At 34.7% G+C, this 26,506-nt stretch overlaps 3 protein-coding genes across 3 annotated transcripts in view; 2 read left to right on the top strand and 1 right to left on the bottom strand.

Moving 5' to 3' along the window:
• Positions 1–26,506, top strand: part of LOC141284469 (GTPase IMAP family member 4-like) — a 480,107-nt gene that overhangs the window by 413,576 nt on the left and 40,025 nt on the right. The window lies entirely within an intron of this gene.
• On the bottom strand, positions 1,737–6,288 carry LOC141331044 (H-2 class I histocompatibility antigen, Q10 alpha chain-like). Its single transcript, XM_073835898.1, has 4 exons — positions 6,207–6,288; positions 2,561–2,833; positions 2,176–2,463; positions 1,737–2,101 (listed from the first exon to the last, which is right to left on the bottom strand). The coding sequence occupies exons 1-4, from the start codon at positions 6,286–6,288 to the stop codon at positions 1,773–1,775; spliced, it is 972 nt and encodes a 323-aa protein (XP_073691999.1). The 3' UTR covers positions 1,737–1,772.
• On the top strand, positions 17,758–23,280 carry LOC141331053 (H-2 class I histocompatibility antigen, Q10 alpha chain-like). Its single transcript, XM_073835910.1, has 4 exons — positions 17,758–17,881; positions 19,116–19,388; positions 21,457–21,744; positions 21,828–23,280. Exons 2-4 carry the CDS (start codon positions 19,193–19,195, stop codon positions 22,244–22,246), a joined length of 903 nt encoding a protein of 300 aa, XP_073692011.1. The 5' UTR covers positions 17,758–17,881; positions 19,116–19,192; the 3' UTR covers positions 22,247–23,280.

Below are 26,506 nucleotides of genomic sequence, written 5' to 3' on the forward strand. Positions count from 1 at the left end.
TGACCTTTATTGATTGATTTAACCTGGAAGTGTTAGCGTAAACGAAATGACGAGACTTGATTCAAACACGCATGTTAGAGCTCCACACCATTCCACTGCTGGTTACCAGGCAAACACGGTAAATGTATTAATGTTTGTTTTTCTATTTGTTTGATGTCCTTTGAGTTGTTGTGTAAAACTATTTTTTTTGTTGTTTGTACGTAGTTTTCACGGTGTTCCATATACAAGAATAAAACGTATGGACATCAGTATTAAGAAGCGTGGATCGATTATTAACCAGCGAGTAGCTACAATGGTAATTTTTTTATATTATAGTGATTTGTGTGGTAAATGTAATCTTCAGTGCTCAATTAGAGAATACAACAAAGTAATGAAGGCCATTCCAGTATCCCTACAAACAATGATTTGACAGTTTGTGTTGTACTCCAATACTGTACCAGAAACGAGGTCACTTTGTATTGAAGGCATACGTTTAAAGAGCATACAAACTAGTTTATTAGAGCTATTAGCTATTAACTAAAAAAATACTTCCCCAGTCAACTGAAAAGAAAAAAGGGGTCATCGGATCCCCATTTTCCACAAGTTCATATGATTCTTCAGGGTCTTAATGAAAAGTCTCTAATATACTTTGATTAAAAATTCTCAATAGCAGTGTAAAGAAACAGCCTTTTACCTTGTCAAAAGGCTGCAAAAACTCAGCTCATTTTCAGACATGGCCCCTTTAAATGCCACCAAGCTCTGCTCACCCCACCCTTCTCTTGGATTATGAGACCTAATGTTTACTTTTGCTGCATTTAGCCGCGTTTAGCAGCGAAACTTGCCAACAAGCACATTATTATGAAAGGACATTCACAAAGATGCATAAAAAATCTTTATATTCACTTCTGCTTCGGGTGAAACTGCATCAGGAACTTCTGGTTTTCTGACATTGTTGAATATAAATACAGCAGAATAGGAGCTGCATAAAATAGCGGATGATGTTTTAACCAATAAGAAAATAATATGATAAAGTCATGAATGAAATTTGATCTGTGTCTGGGCAGAAGTGATGAAGCAACACAAAAAAGTGGTTTATTACATTTACGGTAATGGACAGTTCAGTGCTCATAAGATCATTTATTAATGATATATTTACAATGAACAAGTCTTCCACAAAGATGATGGTATTAGCTGTTCAAAATGTTTAAAATACAGTAAGCAATTAAATCATTCAAATAATTAAAGAGTAGCAGACATTAGTTATTCAACTTGATTGAATTTGACAGTGGGAAGAAATAATAATACTCATTTTGTCTTACAAATATAAAAGCCCTAAGTGAAACCATGCATATAAATGAAATATAAATGAGTCAGATTAGTTATCGTCTGTTTAGGCAGTCATTGAATCAGTCAAGAAAAAATTTAATTGTTCTTTGCAGTCTAAATTGATTACAATGTTTTAGGAAAATAAATGAGCAATTGGCTGATTTTGCTGTAAGGTGTCATTGATAGCATTAAGAAAGTGCTTCAAATTATCCAGATGAAATGAAATATGAGAGAGAGAGAAAATATGAACATGGTCGCACTGCTCTCTGGTGCTTCGCCTGCATTTTCTCGTCCTGTTGGAGAAACAATGAAATTTTAACACTCAAATCTGAAATGTGCCTGGTAAATAACAAAACAAAAGACAAACCATACCAGCAGGTTCTTCAGTATAAGCGTCACTGGCAAGCAATACTTTGGTAGTTTTCTCCTGATGTTCTGGAAAACCACAATAATATATAAAAACACAGCTACAATGCATAGCATATCATAACTGAATTAATGCTTTTAGTTTGTCTACCCCATTTGACGATAACTGGTTCTTTGATGCTCTTGTGGGTCACAAAACAATCATATTTTGCTTCTTCATCCTCATTGATCTCCACGCTCTTTCTGATCTGGTAGGATCCATCATGGTTTGGTCTGATTCCTGTGGATTCAACCTCATATTCAGGCAGAGATGTGTGATATTTCCTAATGGTCATCATCACGTCTTTGGGGTAGAAGCCGGTGGACATACAGGTGAGTTTCAACTTGCTTTTGGTTGGTTTCCTTGCAAAAACATGAACATCTGGAGAATCTGAAAGCACAGGAATCAGTTCATCAATTCCATCTGCGGCAGTTGAACAAACAAATGCAAATTAATTCACTCACTGCCATTTCTGAGCTCCTCATCTCCATATTCTCTGAATTTGCTGAGCCAGTCCACACACTCTTTCTCCAGGTAGCCTTTGGTGTATTGGTTTAGGATGGGGACATTGTCCCATTTTCTCTTGGTTGGTAGAGCTGCATCAACTGGAGCGACCCACTGAGAGTCTCTATCATCAAAAGACAGAAAGTTTTCTCCATCAAAGCCATACTCACTGATGCCTTTGTAAAACTTCACTTCATCTCCCTGCTGCTCAACTTCACAACCGTGTCTCCACTGAAGAACATGAAGATCTGAAATGGACATGAATCAAAATGTTTGTAACAGTAAAGTAGATATAATATGCCGTTTTTATGTATCTGCAGGTTAATGTGTGTGAATGTTGCTCACCTGATTCACTGAGTCCCATGCGTTTCATCAGAATGTCGATATTCACATCAAACCACTGCTCTTTTCTCTTTCTCTTCTGGGTGCCTTTTTCCCAGTAATCCTCCTGCATTTTCTCTTTCATCCAGGTCTGTTTGGGAATCTTCTTCTGTTCCTCACTATTGTAATAGTCGATCTGTCTGTCGTCTAGCAGACCCATAGCAGTGAACTGATAGATGCCCGGCAGATCGACAGGTTTGGACAAACCAGTGTAAATGTAATACAGCGAGTGTTTCTCTGCAATGAAGAGCAATAAAATATGAATGTAAATTTCATTCAAATTCAATATAGTTTAAAGATGAGTAAAGTGAAGGAGAAATCTGTTTTTTTTTATTTTTCAATCATTAACACAATATATCTGATTCTGTTTTCCAAGCCAGACACTTCAGTGGTTTTCTCACATGCTCCAAATTTCTGCAATTTTTGTTCTTGTGCATGGAAAGTCGTCCTGACATATTGTCAAGTATGGTGACCCATACTCAAAAAATAGCCCTCAAAATTGGCCCTCTTCCTTTAACCTGCACTGCACACACAGCAGTGAGAAGCGATCAAATGCACACACAGAAGTGAACACACACCAGAGCAGTGAGCAGCGCCTGGCGAGCAACTAGGCTTGCTCAAGGGCACTTCAGGCAAGGTATTGAAGGTGGAAAGAGTGCTGTACATTCACAATCCCCACCTTCAATTCCTGCCGGTGTGGGAATCGAATCGAACCGGCAACCTTTGAGTTACAAGCCCAACTCTCTCACCATAAGGCCATGGTTGCCCCCAATGATCATGCAGGAAGTTAAGTAGGTATGGAAATGAAACAGTCTGAGTTTTGAAATTATATATCCTCCTCAAACCCACAAACTCAACCCCACCCGTACCGGAAAACTGTTATACCCTTTAACTCTTTTTTTTACGTTTTTTTTTTCTTTTTCTTTTTTTTTTCGGATTCTACATGCGTGAGATGGACACACTCCCGTTATGGATAAATAGCACGAATAACTCCTGGAAACACCTGGACATGGTGCCTCTAACACTAAACTAACGAAGAAGTCGGAGAAGAGAAAAAATGCGTTGGTCGAGCGCAGACAACAAAAATTACGCTTAAAAATGACAAAATCTGTTTTTATTAAATTATAGTCTATATATAAAATTAATGAATACGCGAAATATTTTGGACTTAGTCTACTGATAGATTTTCAAAACGAAAGGAAAAGTGGCATGCGGCTGATTTGGTTCATTTTTGTGTGGAGCGGCGCTCTACGAAAGTTCACGGAAAGGAACCCGAGATGACAGAAATAAAAGTAAACACACTGCAGTTTTGAATGATCTGAATGACCAAAAATGCCGGAGTTGTTCCGCTGTTTGATCACGATGGCGTGCTGCGTACTGCATAGTGCAATCCTTGCCGTTCAGCCTGAGCTCGTGCCAAAAACATATTTGCTCATGCGAGGAGGATGGGGTTTTTTTTAAGCTCGTTAAGTACAAATCCTGGTTTACATAATAGTTTAGCATTCAAATACATCGCGAAAATGGATACATATTTATTTGGATTTATGCCGAGAGGTAGACTTCGGCAGCTAACACCGCCGTTTTTACTTTCGCTTTTACTCTAATTCGTTTTGGCTTGTTTAGCCACTTATATTATTTATTCTTGTTTTGTTCTGAAAACCGTTTAAAATAGCCTTTAGGTTATTTATTTTATTTAATGTTTGTACATTATAACACTGAATGTAGTAATGCGGTTTGTGCTTATCCATGTTTAACCTAAACTTCAACATAACATTAATAGACATACCAGTAGGCCTACTTAATTTTTTTTTTTTTTTTTTTTTTTATTATATATAATTTTATGCTAGCTATCCTCCACTGAATGTATAATGAGCAGCAATAAACTTATATTTTGCCATTTTATAATCTGTGGATATTTTGGTGAAAGTAGTTTACAATTTAGAGACAGTAATATTGTAATGTGACTAACTATTTTTAAAAGACAGTAACTAGCAATATAAAATGTATTACATTTTGGAAGTAGGGGAGAGTGGGGGCAGTTGCAACACTTTTTGCATTTCCTTTAGTTTCTCAGAAACTGTTTGTATTAGAAAGCCGAAATTTTAATACAATAAAGCCACATCTGTCAGCTACTCACCCATATTGCTAAAACATGTGTACATATGATAATATACGTACAATGTACACTGAAATAGACAAAGTGAAATGTTGCAACCGTCCCCACAATAGGGGACAGTTGCAACATTCAATAAAATGTAATTAAATCCTTCTTAAATATAATTTAGCAATTTCTTTATTTTATTTGTGCACAGTCAGGGTCTTTAATAAGGTAAATTGGCTGTAAAAAAAAACAAAGAATAGTAAATGAAAAACATTCTTAAGTAACAAGTAGATTTTTTACCTATTTACTTAAAAAAAGTAGAAATACCTAACTATTAAAGGGGTTCATTAGTATTATCATTATAAAATTACAATTATGTAATTTTATGGCAAGCTTTTAAATCAATATTGTGGTAAGGGACAGCATTTTGGGATGGTTTCAACAGTGTGTTGCAACTGTCCCTACAGTGATAGCCATGATAAAAATTGTTAGCTTGACAACATATCATTGGCACACGGTAGCTATGCCTATTAGAAGCTAAGAACGCACAGAACAAAATGTTATGTTTTTACAATTCGTCACACAAACAACTTAGACACTATGACCAAAAATCTAATCTTTAAAAAAATTACTTTTTAACCAAGAAAATGATTTTGGGTAGAAGGACTGACCACATGTGGCTGATTTCTTCCAGGAAGTATGAGGGGCCAATAAAGTGTGTGCAGTATGAATATAATCTCTGTATTTTATTCCTGCTTGAAGAAATAAGCAATGTTGCAACTGCCACACGTTGCAACTGTCCCCACTCTCCCCTAACTTGCCCAACAGGTTATCAGTAGCCTATTTCTTACCACTGAACTTACAGTTTAGCGTCTCTCTAAACAAAAACTTAATTCTTTATTAACATGTTTTCAGTTAAGCGTGTCAAATCCTCCCGAAATTATAAAATATATATATAATTTTCTCCCATATCTGTATTAATAATAGTAATTATTAAATACATAGGTCGAAGACGAATGTTTGTCGGTCAGCAGTAAAACGAAACGAACGTTAGGCTATCATATATATATTTTTTTTTTATTATTAGGTCAGAGAGCAACTTTGTGTAGAAGGCAAGAGAAAGAGCTTGCTGGAGAAGAACATGCAGAGGCGCAGAGAACAAAACCACATTTATGATTCGTATTTTCGTTTACATTTAACCCTGGCTTCATGGTTTTTTTTTTTTTTTCTCAGATATGAATTTGGATTTATATGACCATTAACCTGTTTTACTCTGAATACTTACAAACAGAAAACATCTGCAACGTTTTAATTGAAAAGTAAATAAAACCTTAAGATATAAGTAACGTTTTTATTTATATCTAGCTATCTTATAAAGCCTATATGTGCCTAATTTATTTTACATACAAAGTTAGCATGTATTTCTTCACTAATTTAATCGCTTTCTAATTTAATCTCTTTACTTTCAGTTACGTTCTCTGGAAAACGCTGAACATTTAAATCATTTACCTGCGTGAAGTATAGGCGGAGTGCCATAAAGAAGAAAAACACAAAGCAGAGCAAAGATCTTCGTAGCCACACTCGTTCCCATGATAAACGCCTTTAAATGTGTAAATCTGACGAATTACTCAATATTAAATCGTTGAACTCAAAAGCTCTAAAAAAAACTAGTCAGAGAAAATAGCGGATGATGTTTAACCAATAAGAAAACAGAACGATCAACGATGACATCACGCGTATCCGGGAAGAAGTTGAGAGGCGAGACACTGCAAGTAGGGTTAAAAAAAATAACTATGACTTTACTTACCCAGTTAATTGATTACATTGATAACTGCAAACATTTTTTTTTTTTGTATTACAAGTTTTCGATATGCAAATAAGGCAGTATTTAATAATTATTAAATCTAACAGAACATAAGTCCAGCTAACATAAGTCAAGCGGGCCAGTAGCAGGCCGCCGGTGGCAAAGCTGGTGTACCAGCGTTTTGCTCATCGTCATTCCAGCGGATCAGCAGCGGGATACTTGGATATACTTGGATAGTTATAGGCTAATATAAAATAAAATGATTACATGCAATAATGAATCAAGTACACTACTCTTAAAGGTGCAGTGTGTAGATTTTTGCGGCATATAGCGATGAGGTTGTGAATTGCAACCAACGACTGCGTCCACCGCTCACTCCTCCCTTTACAGAAGCGACGGCAGCCAATACTGGATTAAGATGTCATCGTTTTAGACAGCAAAGAATAATGAGGTTTCTTTTAAAACGTAAATCAGGGAATTATAGGCCTATTTACTTGATAATTCAATAAAGCGATGTTGTTGTGAATATTACTGTTACTTGTTCATGTTTGTGTCAGTGTTTTTTTTCGCTAGAACAACAGTGATGAAACACGATCTGTAGAGCAGTTTGTCCGCTTAGGGCTACTGTAGAAACATAACGGTGACTTTCATGTGAGGGGACCCGCTGTGTATAGATAAAAGGTGCGTTCGAGATGCAATACACCAAAATCCCTTTAAGGCAAGTCATGTCACTTGGCGGCCATCTTTGAAATGCTACTCGGGCATGCAAGTGCAGCTCCTATCTCTTTGAATGGGGAAGCATGAAATTCTCCAAAACTGTTCACCAAGCTAACAATTAAATTTCATATTTTAAATCTCCAAAGAAATCCAAAAAGAACTGCCTCATAAATATGGTTCCTTGTGCTCCAATAGCGTTAAAAAAACGCAAATTTTTCCGGCTAAATGAGCCAGTGCGCATGCGCAGTACTGAGCGCACGTCTCAGAGCGCCGATTGTTTCTATAGCAACCGGGACTTTACTAATCAACGATTGGCTCTTTGACTAAGAAGGCGGGGCTTCGCAGCCATAATGAACGTTGTATTTTTCCCCATTCAAAACTATAGGTGCGTTCGACTTCATGCGGCGCCGAAAGAAATCGGCTGCCGCCTTACAAAACAATGCATTCTGGTAAGATCATTTGTCCGACTTTGATCGGCGCTGCAGCCGCCTTTCGATCACGTGTGCCATCAAAGTACCGTGAGAGCAAAACGAGACCAGCCGCAGAGGTCAGGCGCTGCAGCTGCTTAAAACCGGCTGCGAAAGCCTTAATGACGACACACTTTATTCTCATTGGTCAGATTATGTGACGACAAGCACGACGTGTGCTGCGTGTTTTTCTTAAAAAAGTTAATGTATGTAATCAATCTTTTTATTATTAATTTTTGCGAAAATGTACAAAACAAGACAGGGAACAATACATAAGGCACAACCATCACTGAGACTATAAATAATCAACTATATATATATATATATATATATATATATATATATATATATATATATATACACACAACATCAGATCAATCAACAGAAAAATATCTAATAAAATACATTACAATAATAAATATTTGGAGAAAGAGAGGCAAAGAGTTTCAGACTCTCTATTTAGATTTTTAAAATACTTAAAGCTCTGAAACATTTTTACAAACTTACATTAAAGGAGGGCTTACATTTTTTCCATTTACATACCTGAATATGATATTTACCCAACAATAAAACAAATTTGACAACATCTGATGTAATCAATCTTTATATTGAATATCTGATATTCAAACAAAACATTAATGATGTAAAAGTAAAATTAGGCGACATGGTAAATATATATTCTTATTGTATAAGAGTTAAAACTTGGGAAAAAACTGGTCAACCAGAGGCTGTTTTTTTTTTAATGGATGCTGTGAGAGGCTTCACTACACTGAACTGCTTATATTTGAAAAATGTCCTATAGCTGACTACAAAACCAAGATACAAATAATAAACGTCATATTACATTACATAACTAACAACTAATTTGACACTTAAAGATATGATCAATAAAAAAGCAAAACAATTGTATAGAATAAATTATTGGCTTCTTGATATGTACTCTATAGTAAAAATGGTTTTGTGATACAATAAACACATCTTTGACGAGTTCCATGCCAATGTAATCTTTTAATGATTGTTTTAACATGTTTATGTAACATATCCACATGTACTACTTTGTGTTGATTATACACAAAGTCACAAAATAAGAGACCATTTCAAAATTATTTAGTTTGTCGGAATGTTGCTTATTATTTGTTTATGTAAAATTATTGTCTTGGTGTCACTTTATGAGCTACTGACAGTATGTCAATATGAAACAGGTCAAAATAAGATGCTCTGCGCTTTTTCAGACCTCATATTCTGCTAAGAAAGCGATTTCAGCACACTACGGAAACCTATAAGTGTCCGACTTGACGGCCGTCTCTTTACTCCTCCCCCGACTGCAAGCGGCTGCTTTCGCCAGCCGGCGGCAGGCTAGTGTAGTGCATCTCGAACGCACCTTTTATGTGTGACATGTCTTGGGTATTCTATAGTCTTTAGGTGCGTTCGACTTCATGCGGCGCCGCCAGAAATCGGCTGCCGCCTTACAAAACAATGCATTCTGGTAAGATCATTTGTCCGACTTTGATCGGCGCTGCAGCTGCCTTTCGATCACGTGTTCCATCAAAGTACCGTGAGAGCAAAACGAGAGCAGTCGCAGAGGTCAGGCGCTGCAGCTGCTTAAAACCGGCTGCGAAAGCCTTGATGACGACACACTTTATTCTCATTGGTCAGATTATGTGACGACAAGCACGACGTGTGCTGCGTGCTTTTCTTAAAAAAGTTCCTGTATGTAATCAATCTTTATATCGAATATCTGATATTCAAACAAAACATTAATGATGAAAATGAAGATTAGGCGATATGGTAAACATATATTCTTATTGTTTAAGAGTTGAAATTAAAGTATACTGCTAAGAAAAATGTTTCAGCACACTACGGAAAGAGGCCTCTGTCAGGTCGGACACTTATACATGTAGACCACTGATCTATATAATGACTGGATTGCTCATAGGCTTTATGCCGAACGTCACATGACCAACCCCGGAAAACAGGTCTCATTGCTTCCGCTTGTCGGAGAACGTGTTAATAGCCGTAATAAATAATGGCGATATCGACGGACTTTTAAGGTAATCAGTTAAACAAGCCAGCTGTTTATTGTGGACGTTTCATTCGATATTTATATATAAATGTTAGTGAAAAGAATAAAAATTTAAAACTTTTATATATCAATCCACATATGTGATGGACATTGGTTATGATCATTTTTAGTGTCTACTTTGAATGAATCTTGAGTAAATCATGTTCATATTTAAAGAGGGATATGCAAAACGCGTGAACCGGAAGCAACGAGACCTGTTTAGCAGAAAACGGAAGCCTGTTGGGCATGAAGCCTATTGCGTTCCTAAACTGCCGTTAGGCATTGAAGCCACCGGAAGTGTTCGATCCGCCATCTTACTATTCCCTACCGGCAGAGTGCGCCATTCATTTGCATGTAAACCGCTGACCTTAAATCACCCGATTTGAAGCGTTTCATTCATACAGGATTAGTTTTTAGGATATTTGTATGTAAATAAATTATACCTAAGATGTTATCTGGAATGTTTATGGTCTTTTCGTGCTGGATAAGCGATATATTGAAATCGTTTAGGTGGGTGTGTCAGCCGCGCACTTGCAGCAGACACAGGTGAGTTAACTGATCCAATACGAAAATATATTTCTTAATGTACCTAATTATGCAGGAAATAATAAACAAATCATATATATGGTATTAGTATCTGAAATTGTTTCGACTATACAATAAGTAATACAAAACAAGCCTCTGTTACTATATTGCTCGTTGTACTGAAATTCAAATCTTTGAAATAAAGCTTCATGTCTTTAAGTCCGTACCATGTCAGCGGTATAGTTTGTGTGTATATTTTTAATGAGCAACATCTATTGCTATTATTTCTACCTGCTTCAAAATTAATACTGTTAATAACGATTAAAATTATAAACGAATTAATAACGAAAGTATTGTTGAAACATGCAGTTAGCCTACTGTACGAATAAAAACAACAAAATGACATAAACAGTGAATAAATGTACTAAGATGAATTAAGGTGTATGTATACAAATCATAAATCTTCATTCAGATTTATGAGCACTTTGTCTTTTGTAATCATATGTTAAACGCCCGATGTTTATGTTTATCTGATGTGCGTGACTGTAAAGTTAGGCTATATGAACATACATTATTTTTAATAAGCAGAGGGAATTCCCGACATTAAACAAATAACCGTTTAAATGCTTAGGACGTTGGCATTGTGAAAATGTACAGTGAGACTTCAGGTATAAAAACGCTGACTTGTTATGTAGTATTTTCTCAATAAAATCGTATAGTTTTCTATTCATTCAATAGAATGTATGCGAATACTAGGGAATACTAATATGGCGGCGCGGTGGCTTCACTTTTATGACGTCATGAGCAATCCAGTTCTCTATTATAGATCAGTGATGTAGACCTTTTCCTGGGAGACCGGAAATGCAAAGCATTCTTTCAGTAAAAAGACGAAAAACGTCTATATGTTAGTTAGAGGATGAAACTGTATTCCAAACATACAAAAAAAAAAAGGGAATAAAGAAAAAGAAGAAATTAAACTACACAAGATATATAAATAAAAGAAAAAAAAGTTTCCCTATCATTTATTCTATTCAATCGTTTTGCTTTTTTATTGATCATATCAAGTATGTGTGTTAGCCTATCTAATGCAATGACGTTTATTACTGTATGTATCTTGGTTTTGTAGTTAGTAATAGGACATTTTTCAAATATAAGCAGTTTATTCAGTGTAGTGGAGCCTCTCACAACATCCATTAAAAAACGGCCTCTGGTTGACCAGTTTTTTTTTTTTTTTTTTTCAAACTTTAAACTCTTATACTATAAGAATATATATTTACCATATCGCCTAATCTTTATTTTCATCATTAATGTTTTGTTTGAATATCAGATATTCGATACAAGATTGATTGCTTACAGGAAATTTTTTAAGAAAAAACAAGCAGCACACGTCCTGCTTGTCGTCACATAATCTGACCAATGAGAATAAAGTGTGTCGTCACCAAGGCTTTCGCAGCCGATTTTGAGCAACTGCAGCGCCTGACCTCTGCGACTGCTCTCGTTTTGCTCTCACGGGATCAAAGTTGGACAAATGATCTTACCAGAATGCATTGTTTTGTAGGGCGGCAGCCGATTTCTTGCGGCACCGCATGAAGTCGAACGCACCTAAACTTCTAATTCTAAAGTAATAAATACATAATGATTAATTAAGTAGCCTAAGGTTATTATACACCCCTGAAAACATATATTATATTGCATTTCTGTCTAGAGATAATCTTAAATATTGCACATTGCACCTTTAATAACCATTATAAGTTAATTAATAATACTGTCTAACATACATTAAAAACACTTTCAAACATCTTAGAATATGTTGAAATATTGACAAAACTACATAACAAATTACAAAATCAATTGAGTTTAGTATTATAAAACAAACTGTGTAACATATCCTGGAGTTATTATTAACAAGATACATATTAAACATATTTGAAATAGACAAATGTATACACACACACACACACACACACACACACACATATGAAAGTGAATTCAGTCCTCAGACGAGAAAGAACGACGGCGCGTAAGTGTCTACTTTAATACTATTTCAATAGGCGATCGTTACTTAGAGTTGCTGCTAAAAGCACTTTTTCCTTTCTGTTTGATTACTTATTCGTTAGTATTAATGTTAAGCTGCTGCTAAAAGCACTCTGTGATTTCTATTTACTTACTTGTTAATATTAATATTGAGCTGCTTCTAAAAGCACTCTGTTGTTTCTATGTAGTTATTCATTTGTTTTACTTGCATCGAGTCACTGTTAGAAAAGGAGTGTTTATTCTGTTATTTGCCTTGCTAGTGTTTTTGCTTTGAATTATAATTTTTATTGCAATCATTAAAATTAATAACTGAGCAGACGGCCAAGGGAAGCTTTTGTTATTTTATATCGTTCCCTTCTTGAGCTATTAAAAGTGCGAAGCTGTTGCTTTTAGAGTTTCGATTGAGCCATTTTGCGTGCAGGCGATACATTTGCGGCTGACTGAGCCTGGGAGGCGTGGCTAGCGAGAATACTGCTTAAATTGCTCGCTTACTTTCCATATTGCTGGAAAGTGCAGTCCTCAGACGAGAAAGAATGACGGCGCGTAAGTGTCTACTTTAATACTATTTCAATAGGTGATCCTCCTGTCTACCCTCTCATCGCTGGGCATCACAGGGACTTCACTTCACTGGTTCAAATCGTTCCTCTCTGGTAGGTCTTTCAGAGTGGCTTGGGGAGGGGAGATATCCAAAACTCATCAACTGGTCACTGGGGTTCCTCAGGGATCAGTTCTTGGACCTCTCCTCTTCTCCATATACACTACACCTCATACAGGCACATGGCTTCTCCTACCATTGCTATGCTGATGACACACAACTCTATCTTTCATTCAAACCATACGATCCATCGGTAGCTGCACGGATCTCAGGCTGCTTGGCGGATATCTCTGCATGGATGAAGGAACACCATCTACAGCTCAATCTAGCAAAGACGGAACTCCTTGTCTTTCCTGCCACTCCATCTCTACAGCATGACTTCTCCATCCAGTTAGGTTCATTAACAATTACCCCATCGACTTCAGCCAGAAATCTGGGTGTAATCTTTGACGACCAACTGACTTTTAAAGACCACATTGCTAAAACTGCTAGATCTTGCAGGTTTGCATTGCACAACATCAGAAAGATCAGGCCGTTCCTAACAGAGCATGCTGCACAACTCCTTGTCCAGGCCCTGGTCATTTCCAGGCTGGACTACTGCAATGCTCTTTTAGCTGGTCTTCCAGCATGTACAATCAGACCTCTACAAATGATTCAGAATGCAGCAGCACGGCTCGTCTTCAATGAGCCCAAAAAGGCCCATGTCACACCTCTCTTCATATCACTACACTGGCTACCGGTTACAGCACGCATCAAATTCAAGACACTGATGCTGGCATATAGGACAGCCACCGGATCATCACCTGCCTACCTCCATTCACTACTACACATCTACACTCCTTCCAGAAGACTGAGATCCTCTAGTGAAAGACGCCTCATTGTACCACCACAGAGAGGTATTAAATCACTGTCCAGAACATTCTCGTTCAATGTTCCTGTCTGGTGGAATGATCTTCCCACCCCTATCCGGAATGCAGACTCCTTAACAGCTTTCAAGTGACTGCTGAAAACCTATCTTTTTCGACACTATGTGTGACTCAATAAAAAAAAAAAATCTCCTCTCTTCTTGATCCTCCCTTTCTAGCCTGTCTTTCCTTTCTTTCCTGATCTTCTCCTTCTAGCTTGCACTCTTCTAACAACGCCTAATATATGGTATTTTGGAGCACTTCCTATGTTGTTCTGCCTCCTTATAGGATGAATCACTTGTTGTATTCCCAATTGTAAGTCGCTTTGGATAAAAGCGTCGGCTAAATGAATAAATGTAAATGTAAATGTATGTACATATTATTTGTCAGGTTTTTCTTCTGTAAACCCAGAGTTTCTTTTGGTGATGTTTAAATACATAATTCATTCATTTATGCTTAAAAAATGCTTTTCTTAGTGAGTGTTTTGGAATTTAAATTTAGTGCATTTTACTTAAAACAAGAAAAATAATCAGAAAAATAATGCAAATGGAAACAAGATTATTTTTCTTACCCAATTGGCAGATAATATGCAAAATAAGAAAAATACACCTATAAAGATTAAATAAACACCTTAAAAAAATAAAATAAAAAAATGAAATAAAGTGCAAAAACAGAAACATGATTTTCATTAAAGGTTTTACAGAAATAAAAAAAAAAAACATTATTTTACAGATTTTTCCTTGTTTCAATTAGGATATATTACTTACTACTTTAATTTTATGGTTTTTGTTTGGCAGCCGTAGCTGCCAGTCGTTTAACCATTTTTTTTACAGTGTAAACCCCTTATTTGACAGGTTTTACCTAGATTATTACAAGAAAAGCACTAAATGTTCTACAGAGAAACACTGTTAATTTACAAATCATTACAATAAAAAAACCTTCAATAAAGTGTCAAAGCATGCTCAAGGTGGAAAATTAAACAGTTTTATTTAAAAGACAAAATAGAAAGTCTGCACAAATGCCATTTTAAATTAACATTTAAGCTCTTTTTGTAAGAAATACAGCATAATTACACTTAAAATACTGTGATGATGAAGAACATGAAACAGTATAGTCAAAATGTTTAATTAAATATATATTCCACTTAAGACAACTTCACATCCGAGAAAATATTTCCTGATAATTCACTCACCCCCATGTAATCCAAGATGTTCATGTCTTTCTTTCTTCAAGTCAAAAAGAAATTAAAGTTTTTGAGTATAAAATTCCAGGATTTTTCTCCATATGGTGGACTACAATGAGAGCCAATGGGTTCAAGGTTCAAATGTCAGTTTCAATACAGATTTCAAAGGGCTTTACAAGTTTCCAGTGACCCTTATTTCTTGGCTGGGCTCATGTAGATTCCTTTGAAGCTGCACTGAAACAGAATTTGGCCTGTTGGCTCTCATCAAAATATGGAGAAAAATCCTGGAATTCCTCAAAAACCTTTTTGACAGAAAAAAGAAAGACATTTTTCTTAGAAATGCATCTTGATTTAAGAATCTTTAGATTTTAGATTCTAAGAAAAGCATTGTTTAGGTGCATTGTGCAGACACTGTCAAAGTGACAATATATATATATATATATATATATATATATATATATATATATATATATATATATATATATATATATATATATAACCACCACAACCATCTTTTTTCCCTAAATGCACAAATGCAACTTTTATGCTTTTTCATGTTGGATTTTAATATCCTTCCAGTCCTTCCATCTCCTCTTCATCTGAGCCTTCTTGCTGTTGGCTGAGTAGGCGTCAAATGTTTATTTCATTCATCTAATTAAGAAATGCAACTGTTTGGAGAATTAGAGAACATTTTAAAAGAGCATTAGACTATGTGGAAAAAGCTGCTGCAAATTGAAATAGACACAGATTTATATTTTAATGTCAAATATTAGTAAAGTCATGTAGCCTACACCCATCAACCCTTTATGCTTAAAGCTTTACCTGGTTGAATTATGTTTTTATGTTTAGCTGTTTCATTCTTCTTATTATTTTTTTATTTTATTTCATTTATTTATTTTTGCCTGTGGGATACCATGAAAATGAATAGTTCAGTAACTTACCATTCTGCCAGTTTTTACCTTTGATATTCTAATTATTAATAATTAAATTATTATATTCTTAATAATTATTAAGAATTAAAGTTAAGCATTGGCTCGAAGTATGCAGAGGTCTTTTTGGCGGGAGCTGTTGCCATGGTGAAACATAATTTCGGAGCTCCATTGGTCAGGGCTTTTCATAGTCATGGTGCAAGCACTAAACTCAGAGTAAACCTACTCAGAGTGGATTGAACTAACTTACTTCAGCTGTTTTCTAAAACCAAAAACCCAGTGTTTCCCATCTCAGGGTAAGTCAATTCAGAGTTCAAGTTTAAACTCAGAGTTGGTTGAACCTCCTTATTGAAACAGGCCCCTGGAGTCTCAATAAGTGTTGTCAACATGAACATTATACTCTGGTAATCCTTCTACTTCTGTTATCCTTTTTTTTTTGTCTGTCAGGTTGCCCATCCCAATGTTACTACAGTTTGGATCCAGCCTCACTTGTGGTGACTTCAGATGTTTTTCAAGGGCAAAAGATGATCATGTGCATTTATTACTATTTCATCACTGGAGTAGAAGGTTATGAGATGTTTTATGTGAATGATTGGCTAAAAAGTATTTTTAATCTAGATATAATCAGAGAGGATGTGCCTAAGCCCCAAACATTATCGGACTGTTCAAGGGTTTAAAAAAAAAACTTTGCCTGCTTTACTGGACTATCCTGGGGTACTATGAATAGTCCAAAGTTTTGTGACATTAATTAGCTTACTTTGTTATTATTTGGTTGAATCGCAACCCGATTTTATTTTAATACCCGCTTTGCGAAGCGCGTCCATGAGGCGACGGAGCAACAGTTCTTATACACTACAGTATAATGTCGGTTTTATTCATACTGGACGCTAGAGGGCGCGCTCTCCGGGACTCACAAAGTAAAAGCGTATGACGTTCAGGAAACCCCTTATATGGACGTCCTGCTATCACTGCCTGAAGCTCAGGGGCAAAGCAACTAGAAGGAAAGCCTGCAACATCTTCTAAGGCGGTTTTCAGCAAGTAGCCGTTTTAATTTTATCTCTCAAAAATAATGCAATGTCACCAGCCATTTTGACTCCTCTATTAAATATTATTAATCCAATAATGATTTGATTGATCACAATTTGAATAGAGAGAAGTTCAGGAGGAATTCGTAAAAACCTCGGCATAGACCACGGTGGATTGCAATCTTTTGAAGGTTCCCATATTAAGAATAATAGAACTATTAATATCGTTATAAAAATGTATAAATATAATAGAAATTTTCTATAGCCTAGCAATGTAATTTTTACTAAACTCATATCCATACCAATGCCATCAATTTGTAAGAGAGTAATAGGTCTCCAGTGATCAATTTTTACCAAAGGAACTTTGTCTAGTTTAGAGATCAGAGAGATTTAAGCCTTGTCTCATAGTGTGGCCAATGCCTTGTTTTAATACATTCATTGAACAATGAGAAAAGAGGAGGTTCTCCTAATATATACCAACAATGTTGGTAAAATTTTGTCAGAAATCCATCAGGTCCATTTCATATGTCAAAGAGCTAACTGCAATTCTTCTGTCTATTCTTCTCTCCATATAAAGATTTTTTTAATCATTTTTTATCAGTGGATTAAAATTTTGAATATTGTCAGTAAACAATTCACAAATATCATAATTTAAGTCAGATGTTTCTGTGTGGTCTCTATACTTTTTAAAACAATTATATAACTAATGTTCGGTTTGTTGCACAGACCAATTGTTTAGTGTGTTAAGACCTTGTATCGTCATGAGCTGCAGGGTTTAATTTGGATTTGTCTGTGTATGTTTTTTTGACTCTCAAAGCGATGGATCCCATTCACTGCCATTATATAACTGACAAACTGCAATGGTTTGAGTGAAAAAAAAATCTTTGTTTGTGTTCTACTGAAGAAGCAAAGTCACCTACATCTTGGATGCCCTGGGGGTAAGCAGATAAACTTTTTTTTTTTTTATCCCTTTAAAGGAGAACTCCGGTGTGATATTGACCTAAAGTGTATTGAATCATGATACCGAGTGTGAACGTACCTTGCATATCTCATCTCGTCTTGTTCACTGCTGTCCGAAATCTGGGGTCAGTTAGCCGATGCTCACAACACACACATACCCATTTGTAAATGCACATTCCATTTCACATATATACACTGTAAATTTGTGATAAATCTATATATATACATGTCACTTTGTAAATTCCTGCTTCAGTAAACAGTAACCTGTATATTATGTTTGTATCTACCTGCAATTTATATTATAGGTAATAGCAACCTGTATATTGTGTTCATCTATTTGTACAGTCTAATTGTAGTTAATTATCATCTGTAAATTATGCTCACAGTACTTCATCTGTAAATATTATCCATAGCTTCTCCCTGTACATATTCCCTATACTGCACTTATAACTTATACCTTTATCCTGCACTTGCTGCTTATTGCACTCCTGGTTCGACCTAAACAGCATTTTGTTGCCTTGCACTTGTTCATGTGTAATGGCAATAAAGTTGAATCTAATCTAATCTAATTATATGACCAGCACCTGTAATTTCCTCATCCCTCATCAGCGTAATGCGCCACCTACAGGCATCTTAAAGAACACAATTAAAGTGATGTAACATTAGAACACATCTTTAAACAATGTTTTAAAGAATAAAGCTGAAGACGAGGAAATATATTGGGGTGCCTATTATTATAATAGCCTTTTCTTTTACTGTCACATTTCCAGTCTGTCACATCGATGCATGTCGAACAAGCCTTATTCTGTGATGAGTATGGCTTCATTTCCGCCCAAGTAACGATGATATCATCGTTCTATTTGTTATGTGACAGCTTTTTTCTGTAACAAGCTTTCTGTTGTTGTTGGCAGTTTTTGCGTTCAACAGTATAAGATAAACAATCTCACAGACACTTAAAGACACTTCAAACATGATCACGAGTGTCGCAACGAAGATTTCTCCTCTGCTTTGTGTTTTTCTCTATTGGACCTTGCCTTCACTTGCAGGTAAATTATGAACTTTTGCAGACTTTATCAGAGAATCAAAGTGGAAGTAAAGTGTACGCTCGATTTAATCAGGCTTTGTGAGAACTGATTAATTTTGATAACAACTCTATGCTAATTAAAGTATATTTATATACCAATCCACTAACATAATTTATTTCTATTGCAGAGAAACACTCGCTGTATTACATTTACACGGCTTTGTCCAAACCTGTCAATCTGCCAGGCATCTATCAGTTCACTGCTATGGGTCTGCTAGACGGCATACAGATCGACTATTACAATAGTGAGGAACAGAAGAAGATTCCCAAACAGACCTGGATGAAAGAGAAAATGCAGGAGGATTACTGGGAAAAAGGCACCCAGTCGAGAAAGAGCAAAGAACAGTGGTTTAATGTGAATATCGACATTCTGATGAAACGCACAAATCAAAGTGAATCAGGTGAGATTCATATTATATGCATATCATCATATTAACATATTTGTATTACTGTCAAGGGCGTAGTTATGGTTTGTACCCGGGTCATGCTCCCTTATGGTTTATTTATTTTTGTAAATGGTCTTTTGTGCTATCATCCACACATGCAGAGCTGGTTGAACATGAAGTAATAGCCTAGATAACAATATTTGTTAAGTATGTAACCCTGGACCACATAATTTATAGATCATCTGCTGAATAAATAGGCTTTCCATTGATGTATAGTTTGTTAGGATAGTGATAGTGAAAATATGGAATTTGAGGGTGCAAAAAAAAAAAACTGTAAATGAATATTTCTAATAAAAAAATAAGTTTTTATATATTTACGGCAGAAAACATACAAAATATTTTCATAGAAAATGATCTTTACTTAAAGGTGCTATAGAATGGAAAACTGTGTTTAGCTTGGCATAGTTGAATAATAACAGTTCAGTACATGGACATGACATATCGTATGTCTTAAAAACCATCGTTTCCTCCTTCTTATATAATTCTGGTGTTTGCAAAAGACCACTGAAAAATAGGTCAATTCCAACATAACACAGACTATTACGCAATAGCCCCGGGATCGTTAATAGATACGCCTCCAACATTTGCATCGCCCAATCATTAGTAACGTCATTACATCAGTAAACTGAAGGGACATGGTTAGCTTAATGCTAGCGGTAGCCTGTTACATTCCAGTACATAAGATTTTACTTACCACATAAACAGAGTAAGGAGAGATGACTGCACTGATGATGGCCAATGATTTACAGATCCTGAGCATCACTAAAGCATCAACACTTGTGTGGTAAGTCCTTCTTACGTTATACTAGTTCGCTGCAGTATAACGTTAAACAGAGCACATGCGTTCACAGTAGAGAGAGTAAAATGTAAGCGGATTCAAAACGGCAGATACAACAAACCGCAGAAAAGCGGCTAGAGTTAAATAAATGAAGCGGCCGTAATTAAATATATATTTCCTCCATGTGTTTCCTTACAGCGAGCCACTCTGAGACAGCCAATCAGAGCAGAGCTCCTCATTATTATGCAGGAACATTCCAAATAAGGCAATAACAGAGCATTTCATTCTAGGGACAAATCCTTGGGTTGTAAATGGACCTGTAAAACCGTTTCTGTAGAATTATTGCTCTTTTCTATGCCATATACCTTTCATGTAGATGTCAGAGAACAATTTGAAATATTGTTTCAATGCATTCTATGGCACCTTTAATATCCTAATGATTTTTGGCATAAAAGACAAACCAATAATTTTGACTCAAATACAATACAATACAAATGTATTTTATTCTCGATTGTATTGTTGGCTGTTGCTACAAATATACCCTTTGCTACTTATGGTAAGGTGTTCCAGGGTCACATCTAATATATTAAGGAAAGGAAAGGAAAATAATCTAAATATATTTTAGATTATGTAGGCACTTATAGGCTATAGACAAAATGCTCTAATTCAACATTCAAACTAACACTGTCTTTTAATAATATTGTTGATTTCTTCATCAACAGTTCATCAGGCTTAATTTAATCTATGCCACCTCTTGGAATATCTAAAGGTTTCCAGGTTTTTCCATCACTCATCATTAGAACCCATTTTACACGTCTCCTGATTCTGACTTGTACCTGCGCTTATGAAAATGTCTTTGGTTTAAAAAGTCTAGCCTTATTAATCATTACGGGGCCAGTATGACATATAGTTTATCTAAATAGCATTATAAAAGCCTGCACAAGTAGAAACAATATATTTCCTTAACAGATTATATATTATAAATTCTACAAAAAGTTAAACAAAATTTACCACAATAAATAAGTCTACAAAAAACGTGATAAATTCTAGCAAAGGTGGTCATGAGTAGTTTAAAAAGGTTTTAATAGCTATATGTTATTGCTGGTGCAAGATTATGTTTTCTTATCAAATATGCATTTACATAAGTATCTATTTGTTGCCTAATTTTATCAAACGGTGGCATAGTAATGATAATGATAGTAATAAAAGCTTTTTGTAAAACACCTTAATTCATCTCTATTTCAGATCTTCATGTTCTTCAGTGGAGACACGGCTGTGAAGTTGAGCAGCAGGGAGATGAAGTAAAGTTTTCCAAAGGCATTGATGAATACGTCTATGACGGAGAGGACTTTCTGTCTTTTGATATTAAAGAGTCTCAGTGGGTCGCCCCAGTTGTCGAAGCTCTACCAACCAAGAGAAAATGGGACAATGTCCCCATCCTAAACCAATACACCAAAGGCTACCTGGAGAAAGAGTGTGTGGACTGGCTCAACAAATTCAGAGAATATGGAGATGTGGAGTTCAGACACAGCTGTGAGTAAATCTGTGTGTGTTTGTTGATAATCTACAGCTGTTAGAGAGATAACTCACTGGTAAACTGACTCCTGTGTTTTCAGCTCCTCCAGAAGTTTATACGTTTTCAAGCGGGGGCATCAGTCGTAGGGGGAAAAAACGTGGGAATGTGGTACACCGATCCCCTACCAGTTCAGCTGAGGGGAGTCTGAACATGTTCTGTACAGGCGTCCCTGAAAATGTAGTGAAGCCAGTGTTTGTAAGAGGGACTATCGGAGATGGTTCCAAGCTGAAACTCACCTGCATGGCCACTGGCTTCTACTCCAAAGAGGTAACACTGTTTATTAGGAAATATCGCACACCTCTGCCTGAAGATGTGGTTGAATCCACAGGAATCAGACCAAACCATGATGGGACCTTCCAGATGAAGAAGAGCGTGAAGATCAAGGAGGGTGAAGAAGCAGAATATGATTGTTTTGTTTTTCACAGAACCTTAAAAGAACCAATTATCAAGTATTTCTAGCATGCATTTTTAAAATGTACTTTAAATCATTTTAACATGCTCTTCTTTTGTTTTATAAAGTCTACGTTTGCTTGCACCCAAATTATTTTCTAATTGGACTGAAAAATCTTTATGCGAACATCTCAGTCAATCCTACAATAGCATTTTAGTGCCACGTTTAAAAAAAAAAAAAATAATGAGATTAAAGTTGTAAAATTTCAAGAATAAAGTCGAAATTATGAGAATAAAGTCAAAATGTTTGAGAATAAAGCTGAAATGTTTTGAGAATAAAGATACAATTTTTAAGTATAAAGTCGAAATTACAAGAATAAAGCTGAAATGTTTCAAGAATAAAGTCATATAAAGTCTCATCTGCCATTCTCTTTAAGAGCAAGTTGTGCTCGGCCCATGGCGGATTTACTATTTACAAGGAAGAATTTGCAAGAACAAAGACTGAAAGCTTCTCTAGGGAGCTGGGTCGGCACCAAGGGGGGCATTCATGGGCCGTGCCGAAAGTGAAAGTGAAATTGAAACTGGAAATTCAGTGTGCATAAGAAAGCGATTGACAATCCATTATGACATATTTTTGTACACAATATAATAATACAATAATCGTTCACCTTGTAATCCTTTCATTTTTAATTTTTGGTATGTTCTGCTGCCCCTGTGTATGCACTATTACAAAAAATAACAAAAAAAAAATAAAAATAAAAAATATTGCGTCATTGACTTTAGACCAGGTTCAGTTGGTCAATATGGTTGGGTATCGTTTGAATTTTATCGATTCCGGTTCTGATTCTTAACGATTCCTAATTCCGATTCCAATAAAAATGAAAAAGACATTAAAAAGTTTTGAGTCAAACATTTAGATGCCATAAAGACAAGTTAAAAAAAATTACAACTTTATTCTCAAAACATTTCAACTTTATTCTTGAAAAATGTCGACTTCATTCTCAAAATATTTAGACTTTATTCTCGTAATATTTCTATTTTATTCTCGTAATATTTCTATTTTATTCTCGTAATATTTCTATTTTATTCTCGAAACATTTTGACTTCATTCTTGAAACATATCGACTTTATTCTTGAAAAATGTTGATTTCATTCTCAAAATATTTAGACTTTATTCTCGTAATATTTCTATTTTATTCTCAAAACATTTCGACTTCATTCTTGAAACATATCGACTTTATTCTTGAAAAATTTCGACTTCATTCTTGAAACATATCGACTTTATTCTTGAAAAATTTCGACTTCATTCTTAAAGCATTTCGACTTTATTCTTGAAAAATGTCGACTTCGTTCTCAAAATATTTAGACTTTATTCTCGTAATATTTCTATTTTATTCTCGTAATATTTCTATTTTATTCTCGTAATATTTCTATTTTATTCTCGAAACATTTTGACTTCATTCTTGAAACATATCGACTTTATTCTTGAAAAATGTTGATTTCATTCTCAAAATATTTAGACTTTATTCTCGTAATATTTCTATTTTATTCTCAAAACATTTCGACTTCATTCTTGAAACATATCGACTTTATTCTTGAAAAATTTCGACTTCATTCTTAAAGCATTTCGACTTTATTCTTGAAAAATGTCGACTTCGTTCTCAAAATATTTAGACTTTATTCTCGTAATATTTCTATTTTATTCTCGTAATATTTCTATTTTATTCTCGTAATATTTCTATTTTATTCTCGAAACATTTTGACTTCATTCTTGAAACATATCGACTTTATTCTTGAAAAATGTTGATTTCATTCTCAAAATATTTAGACTTTATTCTCGTAATATTTATATTTTATTCTCAAAACATTTCGACTTCATTTTTGAAACATATCGACTTTATTCTTGAAAAATTTCGACTTCATTCTTGAAACATATCGACTTTATTCTTGAAAAATGTTGATTTCATTCTCAAAATATTTTGACTTTATTCTTGAAAAATGTCGACTTCGTTCTCAAAATATTTAGACTTTATTCTCGTAATATTTCTATTTTATTCTCGTAATATTTCTATTTTATTCTCGAAACATTTTGACTTCATTCTTGAAACATATCGACTTTATTCTTGAAAAATGTTGACTTCATTCTCGAAATATTTTGACTTTATTCTCAATATTTTAATTTTATTCTCGAAACATATCGACTTCATTCTCGAAATATTTAGGCTTTATTCTCGTAAAATTTTTCGACTTTATTCTGGAAACATTTTTACTTTATTCTCGTAATATTTCAATTTTATTCTGAAATCATTTCGACTTTATTCTCTAAATATTTTGACTTTATTCGCGAAAAATGTCGGCTTCATTCTCGAAACATTTCGTTTTTATTCTCAAAATATTTTGACTTTATTCTCGTAATATTGCGACTTTATTTTTTTAAAATATTTTGACTTTAATCATTCATGTAATCTTAGATATTTAGAAAAATATTTACCGTGGCATTAAAACGGCATCCTACAATCCAGTCTGAAGGAAATTTGCATGGATTTGACGGAAATGGTGCGGATCTGTAATAATCTGAAACAAACAAAAAAACAAACAAACATGTAAATGCTTGAATCCAACGATTTTCTCAATTAGATTAAAAAATCAGAAGTGACTCACAGCTCAAGTGATTATAAAGCAAGTGTTCATTGATTGTTTTCTGTATGTAATTAGTTTGTTGATTAAAGAGTTTTAGCATCAGTTTCATCATTGGATTTATTTGTTTATGGGGTTTTTGTTGACAGGGTTTTTTTCTAAGTTTCAGCCAGTCAGTTTAGTGTGGTTTAGCAGCGGCGGTCACTGTTTTGTCTCTGTAGCAACTGCATCTTAAATGCGTGAGGCCACTAGCTCTGCTCAGCAGTAAAACCACTTCCTGTTCGTGTTTTAACAAGCCATTTCTCATCATGAGCGCTGTATGTGGCTTCATATAGACGTGTCTGGCTCATGCGGCTGTTGATCCGTTCTTGTTTATATCGCAGGTCAGAGGTAATTTAATAATTATTTTATCTTTCACAAAGCTTCATTCAGCTCCTGTCCAAAAGAAATGAAATAGGAACCAGTTTCAGTAAAAACAATGCAGTTCAAACAGTGTGTAGGCACTGAAATCTCTGTGGGTTTGATTGTGTATGTGTGAAAGACAAAGTTATTGTCATTTTTAGCCCGTGGGTGGGAGATGAAATGAGAAGACTTGTCTGCAGAAACCGCAGTGAATGTTTAACACACAGTCATGATGACAAGCACTCGAGACCAGAGACAAACACTTCCCCAGAAGTCAACACTGGTTACACTTGAACAACAGAGCAGGCTAATGCTTTCTCTCACTGGTATAGATCTTCAACAAGTAAAATATCACATTTAGGCAGCTGCGAGATCCCACGCTACCTTCACGGAAATATATGGAAGCCCACATCCGCCATGTAAGAAAAAAAAAAACATGCCTTAAAAAGTTGAAATTATGACATACTTAATGGAAATGATAAAAAAAAAAAAATGATACGTTTTTTCACGTCATAATTTCAATTTTTGAAGTCCTAATTTGTACTTTTTATATCAGAATTTTGACTTTACAAGCCATATTTGAGACTTTTATCTCGAAATTGTGACATTTCAACTTTCAAAGTCCTAATTTGTACTTTTTATATCATAATTTTGACTTTTTATCTCCGAATTATGACAAGACATAATTTATTTATTTCATAATTTAGACTTTCTAAGTAATAATTTTGAATATTTAATAATTTCGACTTTATTTCAGAATTTCAACTTTTCCTCATAATTTCGATCTTAATTTTTGATTTTTTTAATCTCGTCATAATTTTGACTTTTTGTATAATAATTTAGACTTTATAAATCTTAAAAGTCATAATTTTGACTTTTTTATTTCATACTTTTGACTTTTTATCTCATTATTTAAACTGTATAAATAATCATTTTAATATCTTAATTTCGACTTTGTCATACTTTTTACATAATTTTGACTTTATAAGTTGTAATTTCACCTTTTCCTTCAATTTTGACTTTATAAGTTATAATTTCGACTTTGACTTTTTAATCTCATAATTTCAGTTTTACAAATCATAATTTTGACTTTATAAGCCATAATTGAGACTTCTTACCTCGAAAGTATAATTTTGACTTTTTATTTCATACTTTTGACTTTTTATCTCATAATTTCAACTGTATACTTCATAATTTAGAATTTGTAATCTCATAATTTCGATTTTAGTCATAATTTATACTTTATTATCTTGAAATTATGATTTAAGTCATAATTTTGTCTTTTTATTT

Source organism: Garra rufa, chromosome 1 (genome assembly GCF_049309525.1).
Source record: "Garra rufa chromosome 1, GarRuf1.0, whole genome shotgun sequence".
In the NCBI taxonomy this organism is placed as follows: domain Eukaryota; kingdom Metazoa; phylum Chordata; class Actinopteri; order Cypriniformes; family Cyprinidae; genus Garra; species Garra rufa.

Coding starts and splice junctions, on each gene's coding strand:
- LOC141331044 (XM_073835898.1), bottom strand. CDS start 6,288: ATGGGAACGAGTGTGGCTACGAAGATCTTTGCTCTGCTTTGTGTTTTT. Junction 2,834..6,206: donor TCCGCCTATACTTCACGCAG/GTAAATGATTTA, acceptor TCTTCATTGCAG/AGAAACACTCGCTGTATTAC. Junction 2,102..2,175: donor TGAGGAGCTCAGAAATGGCA/GTGAGTGAATTA, acceptor CTGTGCTTTCAG/ATTCTCCAGATGTTCATGTT.
- LOC141331053 (XM_073835910.1), top strand. CDS start 19,193: ATGGGTCTGCTAGACGGCATACAGATCGACTATTACAATAGTGAGGAA. Junction 19,389..21,456: donor CACAAATCAAAGTGAATCAG/GTGAGATTCATA, acceptor TCTCTATTTCAG/ATCTTCATGTTCTTCAGTGG. Junction 21,745..21,827: donor TGTGGAGTTCAGACACAGCT/GTGAGTAAATCT, acceptor CTGTGTTTTCAG/CTCCTCCAGAAGTTTATACG.